Source organism: Odocoileus virginianus, chromosome 33 (genome assembly GCF_023699985.2).
Source record: "Odocoileus virginianus isolate 20LAN1187 ecotype Illinois chromosome 33, Ovbor_1.2, whole genome shotgun sequence".
In the NCBI taxonomy this organism is placed as follows: Eukaryota; Metazoa; Chordata; class Mammalia; order Artiodactyla; family Cervidae; genus Odocoileus; species Odocoileus virginianus.
The window spans coordinates 25,368,705-25,382,884 of record NC_069706.1 but is presented as its reverse complement, the minus strand read 5'-3'; the positions used below and the strand labels follow the sequence as shown (position 1 = coordinate 25,382,884).

Here is a 14,180-nt window from a genome sequence, read left to right as displayed (position 1 = left end):
CCAGCCTCTTGTGTGTCCTCGCGCCCCCCGCCCGCCCTCCCTCCCCGCGCGCAGTGTGCTCCGCTCCCCCCACCCTCCTCCTCCTTCCCCCCTCCCGCCCGCCCCGCGCGCCTCCTCCCCGGGTTCCCCCCTCCCCCACGGCTGCCTCCTCCTCCTCCCGCCCCAGGGTGAGCGCGAGCCACCTCCCTCCCTCCCTCCGCCATGGATCCCGGCAACTGGAGCAGCTTCATCTTCCAGGTAACAACCCCCTCCCCCGCCCCACCCCCCCTTCCCACACCCCCTCCCGCCCGCCCTCCCGCCCGTCCCACCCCCCCTCCGCGCGCCCGGTGCGCGCGCAGCTGTCCCCCTCCCTCCCTCGCGCCCTCCCCCGCCCTCCCCGAGGCGCCGGCTGGGCGCGCGCGCGGCGGGGGCCGAGGCTGCTCCCTCGCTCCCCCCACCCCGCCCCGCCAGGCTCCAACCGCCGCCGCCGCCGCCGTCGCCCGGGCCCCCGCCCCCGGCCCCCGGCCCCGCGGGGCCTCCCGCCCCCACCCAGGGGGCGTCGCCGCCGCCGTCGCCGCCGCGCTCCGCGGCCCGCCAGGCGCCCTCCTTCCCTCCCTCCCGCCGGCCGGGGTGCGCGGGCGGCGGGGTGGCCCGCGGGCCATGCGTTCGGCGCGGCCCAGCCCGGCCGGCCGGGGGCGGCGCCCCGAGCCCGGGCCCCGCGCGGCCCGCGCCCCCGGCCCCCGCTGAGCCCCGGGGGCCCCGCCGTGGCCGAGGCCATGTTCCCCGTGTTCCCTTGCACGCTGCTGGCCCCCCCCTTCCCCGTGCTGGGCCTGGACTCCCGGGGAGTGGGCGGCCTCATGAACTCCTTCCCGCCACCTCAGGGTCACGCCCAGAACCCCCTGCAGGTCGGGGCTGAGCTCCAGTCCCGCTTCTTTGCCTCCCAGGGCTGCGCCCAGAGTCCATTCCAGGTGAGTAGGGGCCGGCCGTGGCGGGCCGGGCCGGGAGGGCGCCGACCCGCGGCCGCGGCCCACACGGCGCCTTGTCTTCGCAGGCCGCGCCGGCGCCCCCACCCACGCCCCAGGCCCCGGCGGCCGAACCCCTCCAGGTGGACTTGCTCCCGGTCCTCGCCGCCGCCCAGGAATCCGCTGCGGCCGCGGCTGCCGCCGCCGCTGCTGCTGCCGCCGCCGCCGTTGCTGCTGCGCCCCCGGCCCCGGCCGCGGCCTCCACTGTGGACACAGCGGCTCTGAAGCAGCCCCCAGCGCCCCCTCCGCCGCCCCCGCCGGTGTCGGCGCCCGCCGCCGAGGCCGCGCCCCCTGTTTCTGCCACCACCATCGCCGCAGCCGCGGCCACCGCCGTCGTTGCCCCAACCTCGACGGTCGCCGTGGCCCCGGTCGCATATGCCTTGGAGAAGAAGACAAAGAGCAAGGGGCCCTACATCTGCGCCCTGTGCGCCAAGGAGTTCAAGAACGGCTACAATCTCCGAAGGCACGAGGCCATCCACACCGGAGCCAAAGCCGGCCGGGTCCCCTCGGGTGCTATGAAGATGCCCACCATGGTGCCCCTAAGCCTCTTGAGCGTGCCCCAACTGAGCGGAGCCGGCGGGGGAGGGGGAGAGGCGGGTGCCGGTGGCGGAGCGGCCGCAGTGGCCACCGGTGGTGTGGTGACCACGACCGCCTCGGGAAAGCGCATCCGGAAGAACCACGCCTGCGAGATGTGCGGCAAGGCCTTCCGCGACGTCTACCGCCTGAACCGACACAAGCTGTCGCACTCGGACGAGAAGGCCTACCAGTGCCCGGTGTGCCAGCAGCGCTTCAAGCGCAAGGACCGCATGAGCTACCACGTGCGCTCACATGACGGCGCTGTGCACAAGCCCTACAACTGCTCCCACTGTGGCAAGAGCTTCTCCCGGTGTGCACGGGGCCTCGGCCGCCCGCTGGGCGGGTGGGGAGGGAGGGAAGGTCGGCGGTGGAGGTGGCCTGGCCTTGGCTGGTGGGGAGGGAGGGAGGGAGGTTTCTGAGGATGGGGACTGGGAGCCACTCCCAGGGAGGAGGGAGGAAAGCCTCTCCCGGTTACCAGGGAGCAGGGGGTGGTCCTTAGCAAAAGGAGGTGGGTCCTTGGGTTGTAGGAGCGCTTTGAGTGGGAGGAGGCCGAGGCCGCCTAGAGTGAGAGGAGGGATTTCCTGCCTAACCGGGACTCGAATCCCTGGGCTTGGGAGAAAACGCAGGGCCCTTGCAAATGCTTGATGGACCGAGTTAGGCAGACTCGGGGACCCCTCCACACCCCAGGGCCCTAACCCCAACCCCAACGTGTCCCCAGGCCGGATCACCTCAACAGTCACGTCAGACAAGTGCACTCAACAGAACGGCCCTTCAAATGTGAGGTAGGAAGCCCGCCTCCTCCTGTCCTGATTTTCATGATTTTGATCCTCATTGTAGTTGTCTGAGTTCAGCCTCTCAGAGCCCCTTTTTCTCTCTTCTTTTTGCTTTTTCACTCCATTTTCTCATCCCTTCTTCAAGACCTCATCATCTCACTCCCATTTCCTACAGATCAAAGACCCCCAAGGCTCTGATTCCTTTAACCTCTTGTCCCCCTCGCCCCACTCCCCGAAGCTTTAACTCTCCTGACACCCCCCACGCCCCTCCCCCCTCCCCAGAAATGTGAGGCAGCTTTTGCTACGAAGGACCGTCTGCGGGCCCACACAGTACGACACGAGGAGAAGGTGCCATGTCACGTGTGTGGCAAGATGTTGAGCTCGGCTTATATTTCGGACCACATGAAGGTGCACAGCCAGGGTCCTCACCATGTCTGTGAGCTCTGCAACAAAGGTACATGCTGAGAGATGCCGGGAGGGCCAGGGACAGAGGGTGGGGACAAAACCAGAGGCCCTTCCACAGATGTGGGTTAAAGGTGCTGTAGCCAAGAGCTCGTGGCATCTAGATCCCTTTAGAAAGCACACGAGGAAACGTTGGGACTACGTTAGAACATCATTAAGTTCTAAGATGTCATGGCTGGAGGAGATGATCTACCAGAGTCAACTCTTGGGTGTGTGTGGGGAGATGGGAGGGGGCACGACTGCTTTGGGGAGGGAGTGGTCAAGAGAGCCAGTTCCCACCGGTTGGCAGGCAAGGTTTCAGCTGTGCAGCCACAAGTTCTTGTCTTCAGCTCCTGGGGCAAGTGGAGTACGTTGGCAGAGATTTACAAAGTACTCGCCCTGTCTCAGTAGCAGAGGGAGCTGCTTTTAAACAAATTCACTCCACTGAGTAACTGGGCTGAGACTGTATGGGGCACTGGAGGGAGGGGACACAGCCGTCTCTGCTGAGGGTCAACTCTTCAAGTGGCTAGGAATCAGTGTCCTGTCGCCCCAGGAGAGATCCCCCAGCCACAGAGAATGGACTCTGGGGACACCAAGGCCCAGAAGCCACCATCATTCAACCAGTTCCCACACTCGGGGAGCTGTGCCCCCCCCCAGCCCCAGCAGGGTAGTTGGCCCCAGGCTACCAAGGATGTGGTGGGAGGAGGACAGAGCCATCTGAGGAGGGCGTCCCCAGCCTAGGAGAACAACCCCGTCTCTGGGGTCTCCGCCTGGCTGACCCCCACCCCCCCATCCCCATCCACCCCCCCCACTAGGCTTCACCACGGCAGCATACCTGCGCATCCACGCGGTGAAGGACCATGGGCTCCAGGCCCCGCGGGCTGACCGCATCCTGTGCAAGCTGTGCAGCGTGCACTGCAAGACCCCTGCCCAGCTGGCCGGCCACATGCAGACCCATCTGGGGGGGGCCGCCCCCCCTGTCCCGGGAGATGCCCCCCAGCCACAGCCCACCTGCTGAGGGGGACCCCCGCACCCACCAGGCAAGGCGTGGGGCATGGCTGGGGGGGGTGGGATGGGGTGCGTGGGACGAGGGGGCTCACAGGACCCAATAGGGGATCTTAGGAAGGCCAGGGATGCCCAGCTATCCCCAAGTTAGGGAGACTTCTGGGACCAGGGAGGGCCTTTCAGGAGAAGGAGGTAAGGATGCAGGCCGAAATCTCAACTAAACAGGGAGTGAGCAACGGCTGTGTCCCAGGGGAGGGCGTCTGGGGCAAGGGGCAAGGCTCTTGCCATTCAGATCGCACTGTGATCTCCTGGTGTTTCTCACCCTGCAGGTACAGGTGAGGTCTGTCCAATGGCAGGTGAGGTCTGTCCAATGGCGGCAGCGGCGGCAGCAGCGGCGGCAGCAGCAGCAGTGGCAGCCCCACCCACAGCCGTGGGCTCCCTCTCGGGGGCCGAGGGGGTGCCTGTGAGCTCTCAGCCACTTCCCTCCCAGCCCTGGTGAGCTCCAAGTTGGTGGGGGGGAGAGGGGAGAATGGAGGAAAGTCCCTCGGCACCATCTCCTCTTCCCCTCTCTTTTCCCACCAACTCCTCACTACTTCCCCCACCAACCAAGGAGCCTCCAGAAGGAAAGGAGGAAGAAATGTTTTCTTAGGAGAATTCGCTAGGTTTTAACGATTTGTTTCTCCTGCTCCTCTCTCCTCCCTGTGAGACCTGACCCCACACACACCTGTTCCCTTGGTTGTGCTGAAGTCCCCTGGACAGTGGGCAGGGGGGAGCAGAGACCAGGAGTGGCCACTGCCCTCACCCCCTCTCCTCTCTGTGACCCCCTGGCCTGCCCTTCCAGGGGTTTGTGAGCCTTCTCCCCCGGTGGTCCTTCTTGCTCTCCTCCTCCCAGTGCCCCCGCCCCCCTGTCTGCTGCCCCTCCCTGGGGAGTTGGTGCTTTTTTTTTTTTTTTTCCAGGGGGAGGGAGGAGAGGAAGGAGGGAAATCAAAGATTCTGTCCCAGAGATGGGGAAAGGTGAGATTTGAGAAGGGGCAGAAGGCAAAGGTTGTACCTTCATCAGGTGGGGTTGTTTGGGGTCAGGCCCTGAACATCATCCTGCTTAAGAATCTGTCAGGGGAAAACAAGTCAAGGGGAGCAAAAGAAGGAGCCACTAGGGCCAGAGGCAGGACGAGGTGGAATCCTAGGGGCCAGGGTAAATGGAGGTATCCAGGGACTAGAGGTGCTTCCTGGGGGTGGGGGGAATGCAGCCACAGTGTCTCCCCCTTCCCTCTTCCACCCCAGCTCCAGCCCTGGCCTTTTCTTTTCATCCCTCTCCCCCACGACAGAAGCTGTGGCCCTGGCCATGTCATCGTGTTCCGGTGGCCCCTGCATGTTCCCCACCCTTCACCCCCTCCTTTTGCGCGGACCCCATTACAATAAATTTTAAATAAAAACCTGTCTCAGACTCAATGAATGAATTGCTTTCACCAAGCCCCCTGTTCCCACCCCTAAGGGAATTTTTAGACCTGCAGTCGGTCAGCCAGTTGCAGCCTTGCTCTGCCCTGTGCAGCTCTGAGGCTCGGGCTTCGGCTCCTTCCCCAGAGGCAGCACCAGCCGAGGCAGTCCAGATTCAGGGTGGGGCCGAGGCTCCTAGGCTGTGGGGAGCAAGTTCTAGGACTCCGGAGTCTGGGGAATACTCAATCCACCCAAGCCCAGAATAGCCCCTGGAGGTTTGAAGAGGCCTGGGTCAGAAACCCAAACAGTTGCTCGCTGGACATAAATGTTGCTTTTCCCCTTCCCCTGTCCAGACCCACTGCCTGCTGCTCTCATCCCAGCCCAGTACCTGCACACTTTTAAGGCCCTGAGAGGTGATGGATGATGTAGCTGTGGAAAGACTGGGCAACTCAGCCCTAGGACTGGGAACAAAGACGTTGAAAATAAAAACTGCACTTCTCCCCAGTCGTCCTCTTCGTACTTGGTGTGGTCCACCCTGCTCTTACCCAGCCCTCTCCTGCTGTTCCAGACTGCTCTTGCAGCCTCCATCCTGCCCCTTGGAATTCCCTTCCCAGTCACAGCTCTGACCCTTCCAGGGACCCTTTTCTTGAGCCTTCCATTACCCATTTCTGCTGCTGCTGCTTCCTTGGCGGTAGAGGGACTCGCCGTTCTGCAGGCTCCCTTCTGGAAACTCCACCCTGATCATCCTCTGCAGCCTCTCCCAAGTTTGGCCTCATCCCCCTTCCCTTCCTGCTGGTAGGGGTGCCTCCACCTGGTCCAGCCTGTCTCACTGGTCCAGCCTCCTCGGAGACCCCTCTCCGCTTCCCCTGACCCCCTGCCTCTACCAGGACCCCCGGTGACCGTTAGCGGGAGGGGCCCGGGGCCTGGGAAGGGGACACCCCCAGGAGGCGCGCGGGGGAAGGGCTAGGGAGCCGCGCGAGTGGTCCCCCGGCCGGTTGCCCAGGTAACGCGGGGCCTGGCACGCGTGGCTCCCTCCGGCTGGCCGGGAGGGGCGGGAGCCGTGCAAGGGGCGGGGGCGGTGCGCGGCAGCGAAGCGTAGGGGAGGGGACCTGAGAGGAGGGGATGAGCCGAGGGGAGGGGAGACCCGCCACCTCCCTCCCTCGCTGACTTGCTCCCTCCCTGGCTGCGGCGGCTGCAACCGCGGCGGTGGCGGCGGCGGCGGCGGCAGCAGCCGGAGCAGTCTGGAGGCCGGCGTCGAGGTGAGACGGGAATAGACTGACTGAAGCTGCGGGTAGGAGTGGACGGACAGACCGCGGACGCCGGGAAGGCTGTACCGGAATGCGGGCGCCTGATGGACTGACGGGTGGAGCTGGGCGCGCCACACCAATGGGAGGAGACGGCGCCGGTCCCCCGGGGGCGAGGGAATCCCTGGGAGAGGGGCTGGGAAGGGGCTCAGCGGAGATGCCCAGGTCCCCGAGGGAGGGGCGCGGGCGTCTACGCCCCAGAAGCGCAGCACGAAAACCGCACCGGCTGGGAGCCCAGGGAGGAAGGGAGGATGCAGAGAGTGGAATGTGAGTTTCGGGGTCCTTTGCCCAGTCTGCCTATAGGAACGTCTGAGTCGGAACAGCTTGTTGATTTTGGGGTGCTGTGGTATCTGCTAGGATGAGTCTGGATCTTGTTGGGTGGACCCAGGAAGAGACCGTGGGGAACCCTGTTTACAAAAGGGTTCATCTTCACAGGGCTCTCCAACCAGAAGCCTGAGCAGAGCACTCCTCCCCAGAGATGTCCCACCCCAAAGCAAAGGAAACCCCAACTTTTCTTCCTTTTCCCCAGAGGCAGTCCAAGGCTGGCCCTGAGAAAGGAGCATTGCCCTCTTGGGCTGCAGTGCTGAAAGCTACCTTTTCCCTCTTCACACCAAGCCTGTCTCCTCCTCTTGCAGGATTTGCTGCTGTCTTCGCCGCTGCTCCATCCTTCCCTCAGAGGCCCTCTCCCCTCTCCTGTCTCAAGATGGCAGCTAGCAGCTCTGAGGTCTCTGAGATTAAGGGGGTAGAGGAGGGTCCCCAGACCCAGGGAGAAGGGCCTGGCCATTCTGAAGGCCAAACTGGCTCTCCCCAGGTCCCAGTTGGGGTCTCAGATGAGCCAGAGACCCTGCAGCCAGGCCCAGACGTCATGGGGGCCCCTGTGGACTCAGAGCCCAAGGTTGGGCTGGCTCCAGAAACCACAGAGACCCCAACTGGGGCCCCTGAAGCAGCTCAGGCCAGAGACCTCAGCTCAAGCCCAGGAGGGGAAGCAAAGGCCAACTCCAGCACTGAAGAAACATGCCAAGAGCTAGCATCCAAACCCGAAGTGAGCAAAGAGGCCACTGCAGACCCGGAATCCAACCTGGAATCCGCAGCCCCGCTTAAGCCAGCCTCAGAGCCTGCCCCCCAGCCAGAACCCCAGTCAGAGCCCCAGCCAGAGCCCCAGTCAGCCTCCCAGTCCACCTCCACACCAGCCCTTCAGCCAGAGCCCCCTACCAAGGAGGAGCCCACCTCTGAGATCCTGAGCGAGAGCATGGGAGAAAAGCAGGAGAATGGGGCAGTGGTTCCCCTGCAGGCTGGTGATGGGGATGGGGAAGAGGGTCCAGCCCCCCAGCCTCACTCATCACCCTCCACAAAGACCCCCCCAGCCAATGGGGCCCCACCCCGTGTGCTGCAGCAGCTGGTGGAGGAGGATCGACTAGGAAGGGCTCACAGTGGGCATTCAGGATCTCCCCGAGGAAGCCTGAGCCGCCACCCTAGCTCCCAGCTCGCAGGGTCTGGGGTGGAGGGGGGTGAAGGCACCCAGAAACCTCGGGACTACATCATCCTCGCCATCCTGTCCTGCTTCTGCCCCATGTGGCCTGTCAACATCGTGGCCTTCGCTTATGCCGTCATGGTGAGCCCCAGGGGACCCTGCCTGGTCCAGGCCTGCAGCGGTTCCCAGTTTCCTGCCCCTTGCTGGGACACAGCTCCAGGAGTAACCCCGCCTCCCCTCCCCTCTCTGCATGGATCTCACTTCCCAATTACAGGGCCTTTGCTCACCTCTCCCTGGGACTTCACCTTTTGAGCTCTACCCCATCAGGTGGGAGGGAAGTTGAGACATTTCACACAGTCTTACTGACCTGTGCCCTTCTGCTGCCTCTCAACCCCCTTCCTCCCATAACCATTGTCCACCGGCTGGCCTGTCTCCTCTGGACGACTCCTACACCCGATCTCTGCCTGGCTGGTATTTCCTGACCTGGGCTGGTGCCCCCACCCCTCACTCTAACCCCAGTCCCGAAACAGCCTGCAACAGGGGGACGTGGATGGGGCCCAGCGTCTGGGTCGCGTGGCCAAGCTCTTAAGCATCGTGGCACTGGTAGGGGGGATCCTCATCATTATCGCCTCCTGCGTCATCAACTTAGGCGGTGAGTGGGGGTCTGGGACAGGCCGGGAGGAATGGAAGGGCTGGCAAGGGCGGCTTTACTAACCCCTGCCCCTGCTCTCTCCTGTCTGTTCTCCCTACTTCTTTGTCTCTCCTTGTCTCCCCCAACCCCCCTGCCCCACCGTCTCTGTCTGTCCCTCCCTCTCCTCTCCCACAGTGTATAAGTGAGGGGCTCTGCCCTGCATTCCAAGACTTTTTTTCCTGTTGGGAGCTGCCTTGGGCCCATCTTCCCCTGGGGGGAGCCCAATCCATGGCCCAGGCCCGCACCCATAGGGACCAAGGGAGCCTGAGCGGCCTTGTTTACAGCTTCTTTCCTGTTCCTGCATCCTGCCAGGCTCCTCTGCCAACCGTAGGCCTCCCTTCTCCCTGCACTGTTTCCAACCTCCCTGCACTTCTGCCTGCACCCCCTCCAGCCTCTCGGCTTCCCTATCCTTGCACTTCTGGAAACCTCCCTGCACTTTTGGAATCCTCCCTGAACATCTCCCCATCTCTCTGTACTCTCAGCCTCCCTGCATCTCTCCCCACCTTCCTGCACTACAACCTCCCCGAATTTCCTGCACCTCGACCCTGGTCTCCCTTTCCTAACTTTCATTGTCTCAGCTTCCTCCCCTCATTCCTTTCTTCCTTCCCACCTAATTCATCGCCACTTCCCTCCCCACACCCTCCGCCCCCTTCCTCTTCCTGCCTCCTCATCTCCCTCCAGCATCCTCTCCTCCACCCTCCTCCACCGTTTATTAAACAAAAACTCCAGCATTTAGAACAGGCTGGGGGTGGGGGGGAGGGGTGTCAGGAAAGGGCTCCCTCGCCCAGGCTCCGACTGTTCTCTGTTGGGACCACCCAGGTCCGGACGACCCCCAGGGTGCCTCGGGGTCGCAAAGCCGGCCAGCCAGGCCTCATTTGGAGACTTATGCAGGGGTGGCGTGTTCCGAACACGCACCTGGGAGAACGGAGGGGCATGGCTGTTGACCCTCCCTGGTCAGCCTGAGTTGACCTGTCCCATCTGGGCTTTTTAACCCAGTCAGCGAACTCGTCGGAGCTGGGGTCATTCACGTACTTTATAAGAAAAAGAACCCCCCAAATAGGACCAAAGCTCCCAGCTGCAGGGAGCAAGGGAAGGGCGGAGAGGTGTATTATTCTTTTCTAAGAGGACGAGAGAGGTTTGTTGCACGCGACAGTCCGCTGGGGAGGCGGGGACCGAGCCACTACGCGGTTCGGAGTTGGCGGTTGTTTTTTTTTTTTTTCCCTAAAAAAAGTGTAGGGAAAAAAACCTAAAAGTCTAAAAACAAACAAAAAAAAGGATACATCAACTGATTTTCCCTTTTTGTATGCCGATGCTGCATGGGTCTGAGACACCAATAAACGGAGACTGCATGAGACTCGCCTCTAGCCTCAGTTGGTCCTTAACATGCGTGCGCCGCGGGGGCCGGAGGTACTGCCTCCTTTCACGCAGAACCTACTGCGTCGTTTGCGCATGCGCTGCCCCGGTGGCCATCTTTACTGTGGGCCGAAGCCTATTATTCCGGAGCGCCTACCTGCGCATGTGCAAGCCTTCCCTCGCTTTCCTCTTCCAAGTAGCTTAGACTAAAGCGGAACCTCCCGCGCCATTTCGGTGCGTCTGCGTACTGTGACCCTGCGTAGCCCGGGAGGCGGGTCTTAGCTCCAGGTGCGTACGGTAGCTGAGGTGGCGAAACTTCGAGGTGTGGGGAGAGGGTGCTGGATCCAGGTGTAGAGAGGGGTGGCCTGAAGGCGAGAAGAGGGGGTCCGCCCCTCTCCGGCCTGGAGAGTGGTTTCTGTGGGTCCCTGGGAACGTCGGAATACCAGATCTCGATCCGTGGGGGCGGGGTCCTCGTAGGGGACTTGAGCGCCCCCTTCTGGGGACCGGCAGGTCTGTTCGCAGGGACTGTTGTTGGAACCTGATTGGTTAAACAGACGTTCTCTGAAGCCCCGGGAAGCCCTACCCGCGGAGGCGGGGGTGGGGGATCCCTGGCTTAGTACTCCTGCCATCTCCTGTCATCGCAGGGCCCCTTCCCTAGTGGCATATGTCCCTTGTCCGGGGCCATGGAGACATTGCAGCCACCACGGCGCCGCCTCTCTCTGAAGAAGGGGAAGTGACCTCCGGTCTCCAGGCTCTGGCTGTGGAGGATACCGGAGGCCCCTCTGCTTCGGCCAATCAAGCCGAGGAAGAGGGAGAAGGAGGCCGGGAGGAGGCTGAGCATGAGGGGTCCGGGGCCGAGGAGGTGCAGGGAGAAGCCCCCAGCCTTGAGGGGGAGGAGCGTGCCAAGGGAGAATCCGAGGACTGGTGCGTGCCCTGCAGCGATGAAGAGGTGGAGCTGCCCGCAGATGGGCAGTCCTGGATGCCACCCCCCTCTGAAATCCAACGGCTCTATGAACTGCTGGCTGCCCACGGTACCCTGGAGCTTCAGGCTGAGATCCTGCCCCGCCGGCCACCCACGCCTGAGGCCCAGAGTGAAGAGGAGAGATCCGATGAGGAGCCAGAGGCCAAAGAGGAGGAAGAAGAAAAGTGAGGGCACACCCTGACACCTTGTCCTTGGGGCTCCTCCCCTGATGCCGGGAGGAAATAGGGAGGGGAGGCGGGACCCAGGATCATGAGAAGTGAAGGGAGGGAGGAGGGGGAGAAGAAGAGCCAGGAGGTTGGGGACAAGTGTGGTTGTTTGGGGGTTGGGGGGGAACCACCTTCACCCTTCACTGTCTGTCCCCCTGCCCCAGACCACACATGCCTACAGAATTTGACTTTGATGATGAGCCAATGACACCAAAGGACTCCCTGATTGACCGGAGGCGCACCCCAGGTACAGAGGGTAGTACTGGGCAGCAGGGGTGGGGGTGTGGGGGTGAAGAGCCTCTGCTCCCACTTACTCAGAAAGTGACTCCCTAAAAGAGGCCTTGACTTGGTGCCTTGGTAGCTACACAACTTGTAGCTTCAGAGAGAGTATGCACCCAGTGGTGGCATCCTTCCAGCTTAGGTGGTCCCCTGTCTTCCCTTAAAAGGTTATCACAGATAATTTCATCATGCTTCTCATTACTTCTCAGTCATCCTCGAAGTCCAAGTCATTATTATTATTACCTAGATCCACATACCTACACTGCTGTGTGCAATGTCCTAATTGTACCCAGTTTCCCATCCTGTGTGCCTTCGTAGAGTTTACCCTCGGAGCCATTCTTGTTTTGTTTTGGGCCATGCTGCTCGACATGTGGGATCCTAGTTCCCTGACCAGAGATTGAACCCGTGCCCTTGCAGTGGAAGCACAGAGTTATAACCACTGGACCACCAGGGAAGTCCCCTTGCTGTTGTGCTGTGCTTAGTCGCTCGGACTCTTTGCAGTCCCATGGACTGCAACCTGCCAGGCACCTCTGTCCATGGGGATTCTCCAGGCAAGAATACTAGAGTGGGTTGCCATGCTGTCCTCCAGGGGATCTTCTCAACCCAGCGATCGAACCCAGGTCTCCCACATTGCAGACAGATTCTTTACCATCTGAGCCACCAGGAAAGTCCCCTTGGAGCCATTTTAAAAAAAGATTTTTGGCTATGGTGGTCTTTATTGCTGTGCACAGGCTTTTTCTAGTTGCAGCGAGCAGGTACCACTCTTTGATACATGGGCGGGCATCTCATTGCAGTGGCTTCTTCTTTTGTGGAGCATGGGCTGTAGGGCACACGGGCTTCAGTAGTTGCAACTCCCGGGCTCTAGAGCAAGGGCTCCGTAGTTGTGGCACACAGACTTAGCTGCTCCAGGGCATGTGGGATCCTCCTGGATCAGGGATCGACCTCATGTCCCCTGCATTGTCAGGCAGACTCACAACCCTTGGACCATCAGGGACATCCTGGAGCCATTCCTGATTTCTGTTTCTTTCACCTCAACATTCAAGCTGGCAGCAAGTCTTGTTAGCTCTGCTTCCACATTTCCATGTTCAGCTCTCCACCTTTAACACGATATCCTCATTCAAGCCACCACCATCTCTGTCACCTGGAGAGTTGTGGTAGCTCTTAACTGGTCTTTCTGCCACCAGTCTCAGCACTAGAGACGGTTTATGTTTCAAAATATAAGCTGTGTCACTTCTCTTGATTTCAGTCCTCCAAATGATTCTATTAACGGGGGCTGAGGGGGTGGACGAGCATGCCAATTGAGAATCCAAGCCCCCCTCTCCTGCCACTCAAGGCTTCCATGTACACTAAGAGATCCAAACCCCTTATCATGGTCTGTAAGTCATTTCTTTGGCCTCATCTTTCCTGTCTCTGCTAGCTCTACATTTCTCATTGGACAGACCTCTGTGTTCCTTCCCTGGGGCTTTTGCACTTGCCTGTCCACTGCCTGGGACACTCCTCCCTGACCTTCACATTTCTGGCCTCTTCTCATAATTCAAACCTTCACTTACCACCCCATCTGAGACCCCAACCCTAAATCTCAGAACCTCCATGACGTCTATGGCAGTTATGTCTGAATGAATTGAAAAATTTATGTGGTTTACAAGTAGTCTTCTACCCTGCATGTAGAAAGATAATGTGCTTCTAATTCTAAAACTTTGAGTGTGAGTTGAATGTGCCAAAATGAAACCAAAAAATTAAAATGTGACAATATCCCCCCAAAAAGTGCCTTCACAACAGGCCTGGAAATCTCTGTTTAATAAGCTCCCTAAGTGATTAATAAGACCCAGGCAGTTCTGGCACATACTGCCTGACTCCCTTCCACATTTTTCACCTTCCCCTTCTTCAGGAAGCTCAGCCCGGAGCCAGAAACGGGAGGCCCGCCTGGACAAGGTCCTTTCAGACATGAAGCGACACAAGAAACTAGAGGAGCAGATCCTTCGTACCGGCAGGGACCTCTTCAGCCTGGACTCAGAGGACGCCAGCCCTGCCAGCCCCCCACTCCGATCCTCAGCGGGTAGTCTCTTCCCCCGGCAGCGGAAATACTGAGGCTGCTGAGTCTGCCTGCTGGGGCCTTGGCCCACCTTCCCTCACCCAGGGCCCACCTTCCCTCACCCAGGGCCTTGGGCAAGAGGAAAGATGTTCCCAGACTCCCACCACGACACCTTGCCAGAAAGAGGACTGATGCACGCACGCGCGTGTGTGTGTGTGTGTGTGTGTTTATGTTTTCCCTTGAACATCTGTTGGGAGACCTGAGCCGAATTTTCTGAATTTAAAATAAAAAAATTAAAAAAACAAGTTACCTTTTCTTGGAGGAGAGGCTGCAGCTGAAGCCAAAACCCTTATGGAGGGGCAGGACTGTACTCACCCCGATTGGGCAATTAAAGGCAGATGGGGTAGAAGTGAACTCAGCACCTGCCCCCCTGCCTCGGGCTGTGGACCCTTCCCAGTCTCAGTCCAGTGCTCCCAGCTGGCTGTGAGGTGGGAATTCCCCGCCACTGAATGAGCTCAGTACCTTCAGCTGTAGTAGAAGCCACCTTGTTCATTAGTTGTTCAGTACTGTCTGACTCTTTAGCGACCCCATGGACTGTAGCCCCATGGACAGGCTCCTCTGTCCATGGGATT

General features: G+C 60.7%; 3 protein-coding genes across 8 annotated transcripts; all 3 read left to right on the top strand.

Moving 5' to 3' along the window:
• The first annotated feature begins 74 nt into the window (after positions 1-74).
• On the top strand, positions 75-5,734 carry MAZ (MYC associated zinc finger protein). Of its 5 annotated transcripts, XM_070461185.1 has the most exons (7): positions 75-237; positions 861-947; positions 1,031-1,887; positions 2,296-2,359; positions 2,633-2,804; positions 3,607-3,831; positions 4,126-4,240. In XM_070461185.1, the coding sequence occupies exons 1-6, from the start codon at positions 202-204 to the stop codon at positions 3,807-3,809; spliced, it is 1,419 nt and encodes a 472-aa protein (XP_070317286.1). In that variant the 5' UTR covers positions 75-201; the 3' UTR covers positions 3,810-3,831; positions 4,126-4,240. The 5 variants fall into 5 exon arrangements, with proteins under 5 accessions (XP_070317286.1, XP_070317287.1, XP_070317288.1 ...); XM_070461186.1 differs by lacking the exon at positions 3,607-3,831 and having other exon boundaries at positions 86-237; positions 4,126-5,734; XM_070461183.1 differs by lacking the exon at positions 75-237 and having other exon boundaries at positions 457-947.
• A 600-nt stretch (positions 5,735-6,334) lies between these two features.
• PRRT2 (proline rich transmembrane protein 2) lies at positions 6,335-10,050 on the top strand. Its single transcript, XM_020884657.2, has 4 exons — positions 6,335-6,489; positions 7,170-8,146; positions 8,525-8,657; positions 8,832-10,050. The coding sequence occupies exons 2-4, from the start codon at positions 7,238-7,240 to the stop codon at positions 8,840-8,842; spliced, it is 1,053 nt and encodes a 350-aa protein (XP_020740316.1). The 5' UTR covers positions 6,335-6,489; positions 7,170-7,237; the 3' UTR covers positions 8,843-10,050.
• A 101-nt stretch (positions 10,051-10,151) lies between these two features.
• PAGR1 (PAXIP1 associated glutamate rich protein 1) lies at positions 10,152-13,853 on the top strand. Of its 2 annotated transcripts, XM_020884658.2 has the most exons (4): positions 10,152-10,337; positions 10,694-11,195; positions 11,402-11,484; positions 13,405-13,853. In XM_020884658.2, exons 2-4 carry the CDS (start codon positions 10,714-10,716, stop codon positions 13,602-13,604), a joined length of 765 nt encoding a protein of 254 aa, XP_020740317.1. In that variant the 5' UTR covers positions 10,152-10,337; positions 10,694-10,713; the 3' UTR covers positions 13,605-13,853. The 2 variants fall into 2 exon arrangements, with proteins under 2 accessions (XP_020740317.1, XP_070317283.1); XM_070461182.1 differs by lacking the exon at positions 10,152-10,337 and having other exon boundaries at positions 10,344-11,195.
• Positions 13,854-14,180: the final 327 nt, after the last annotated feature.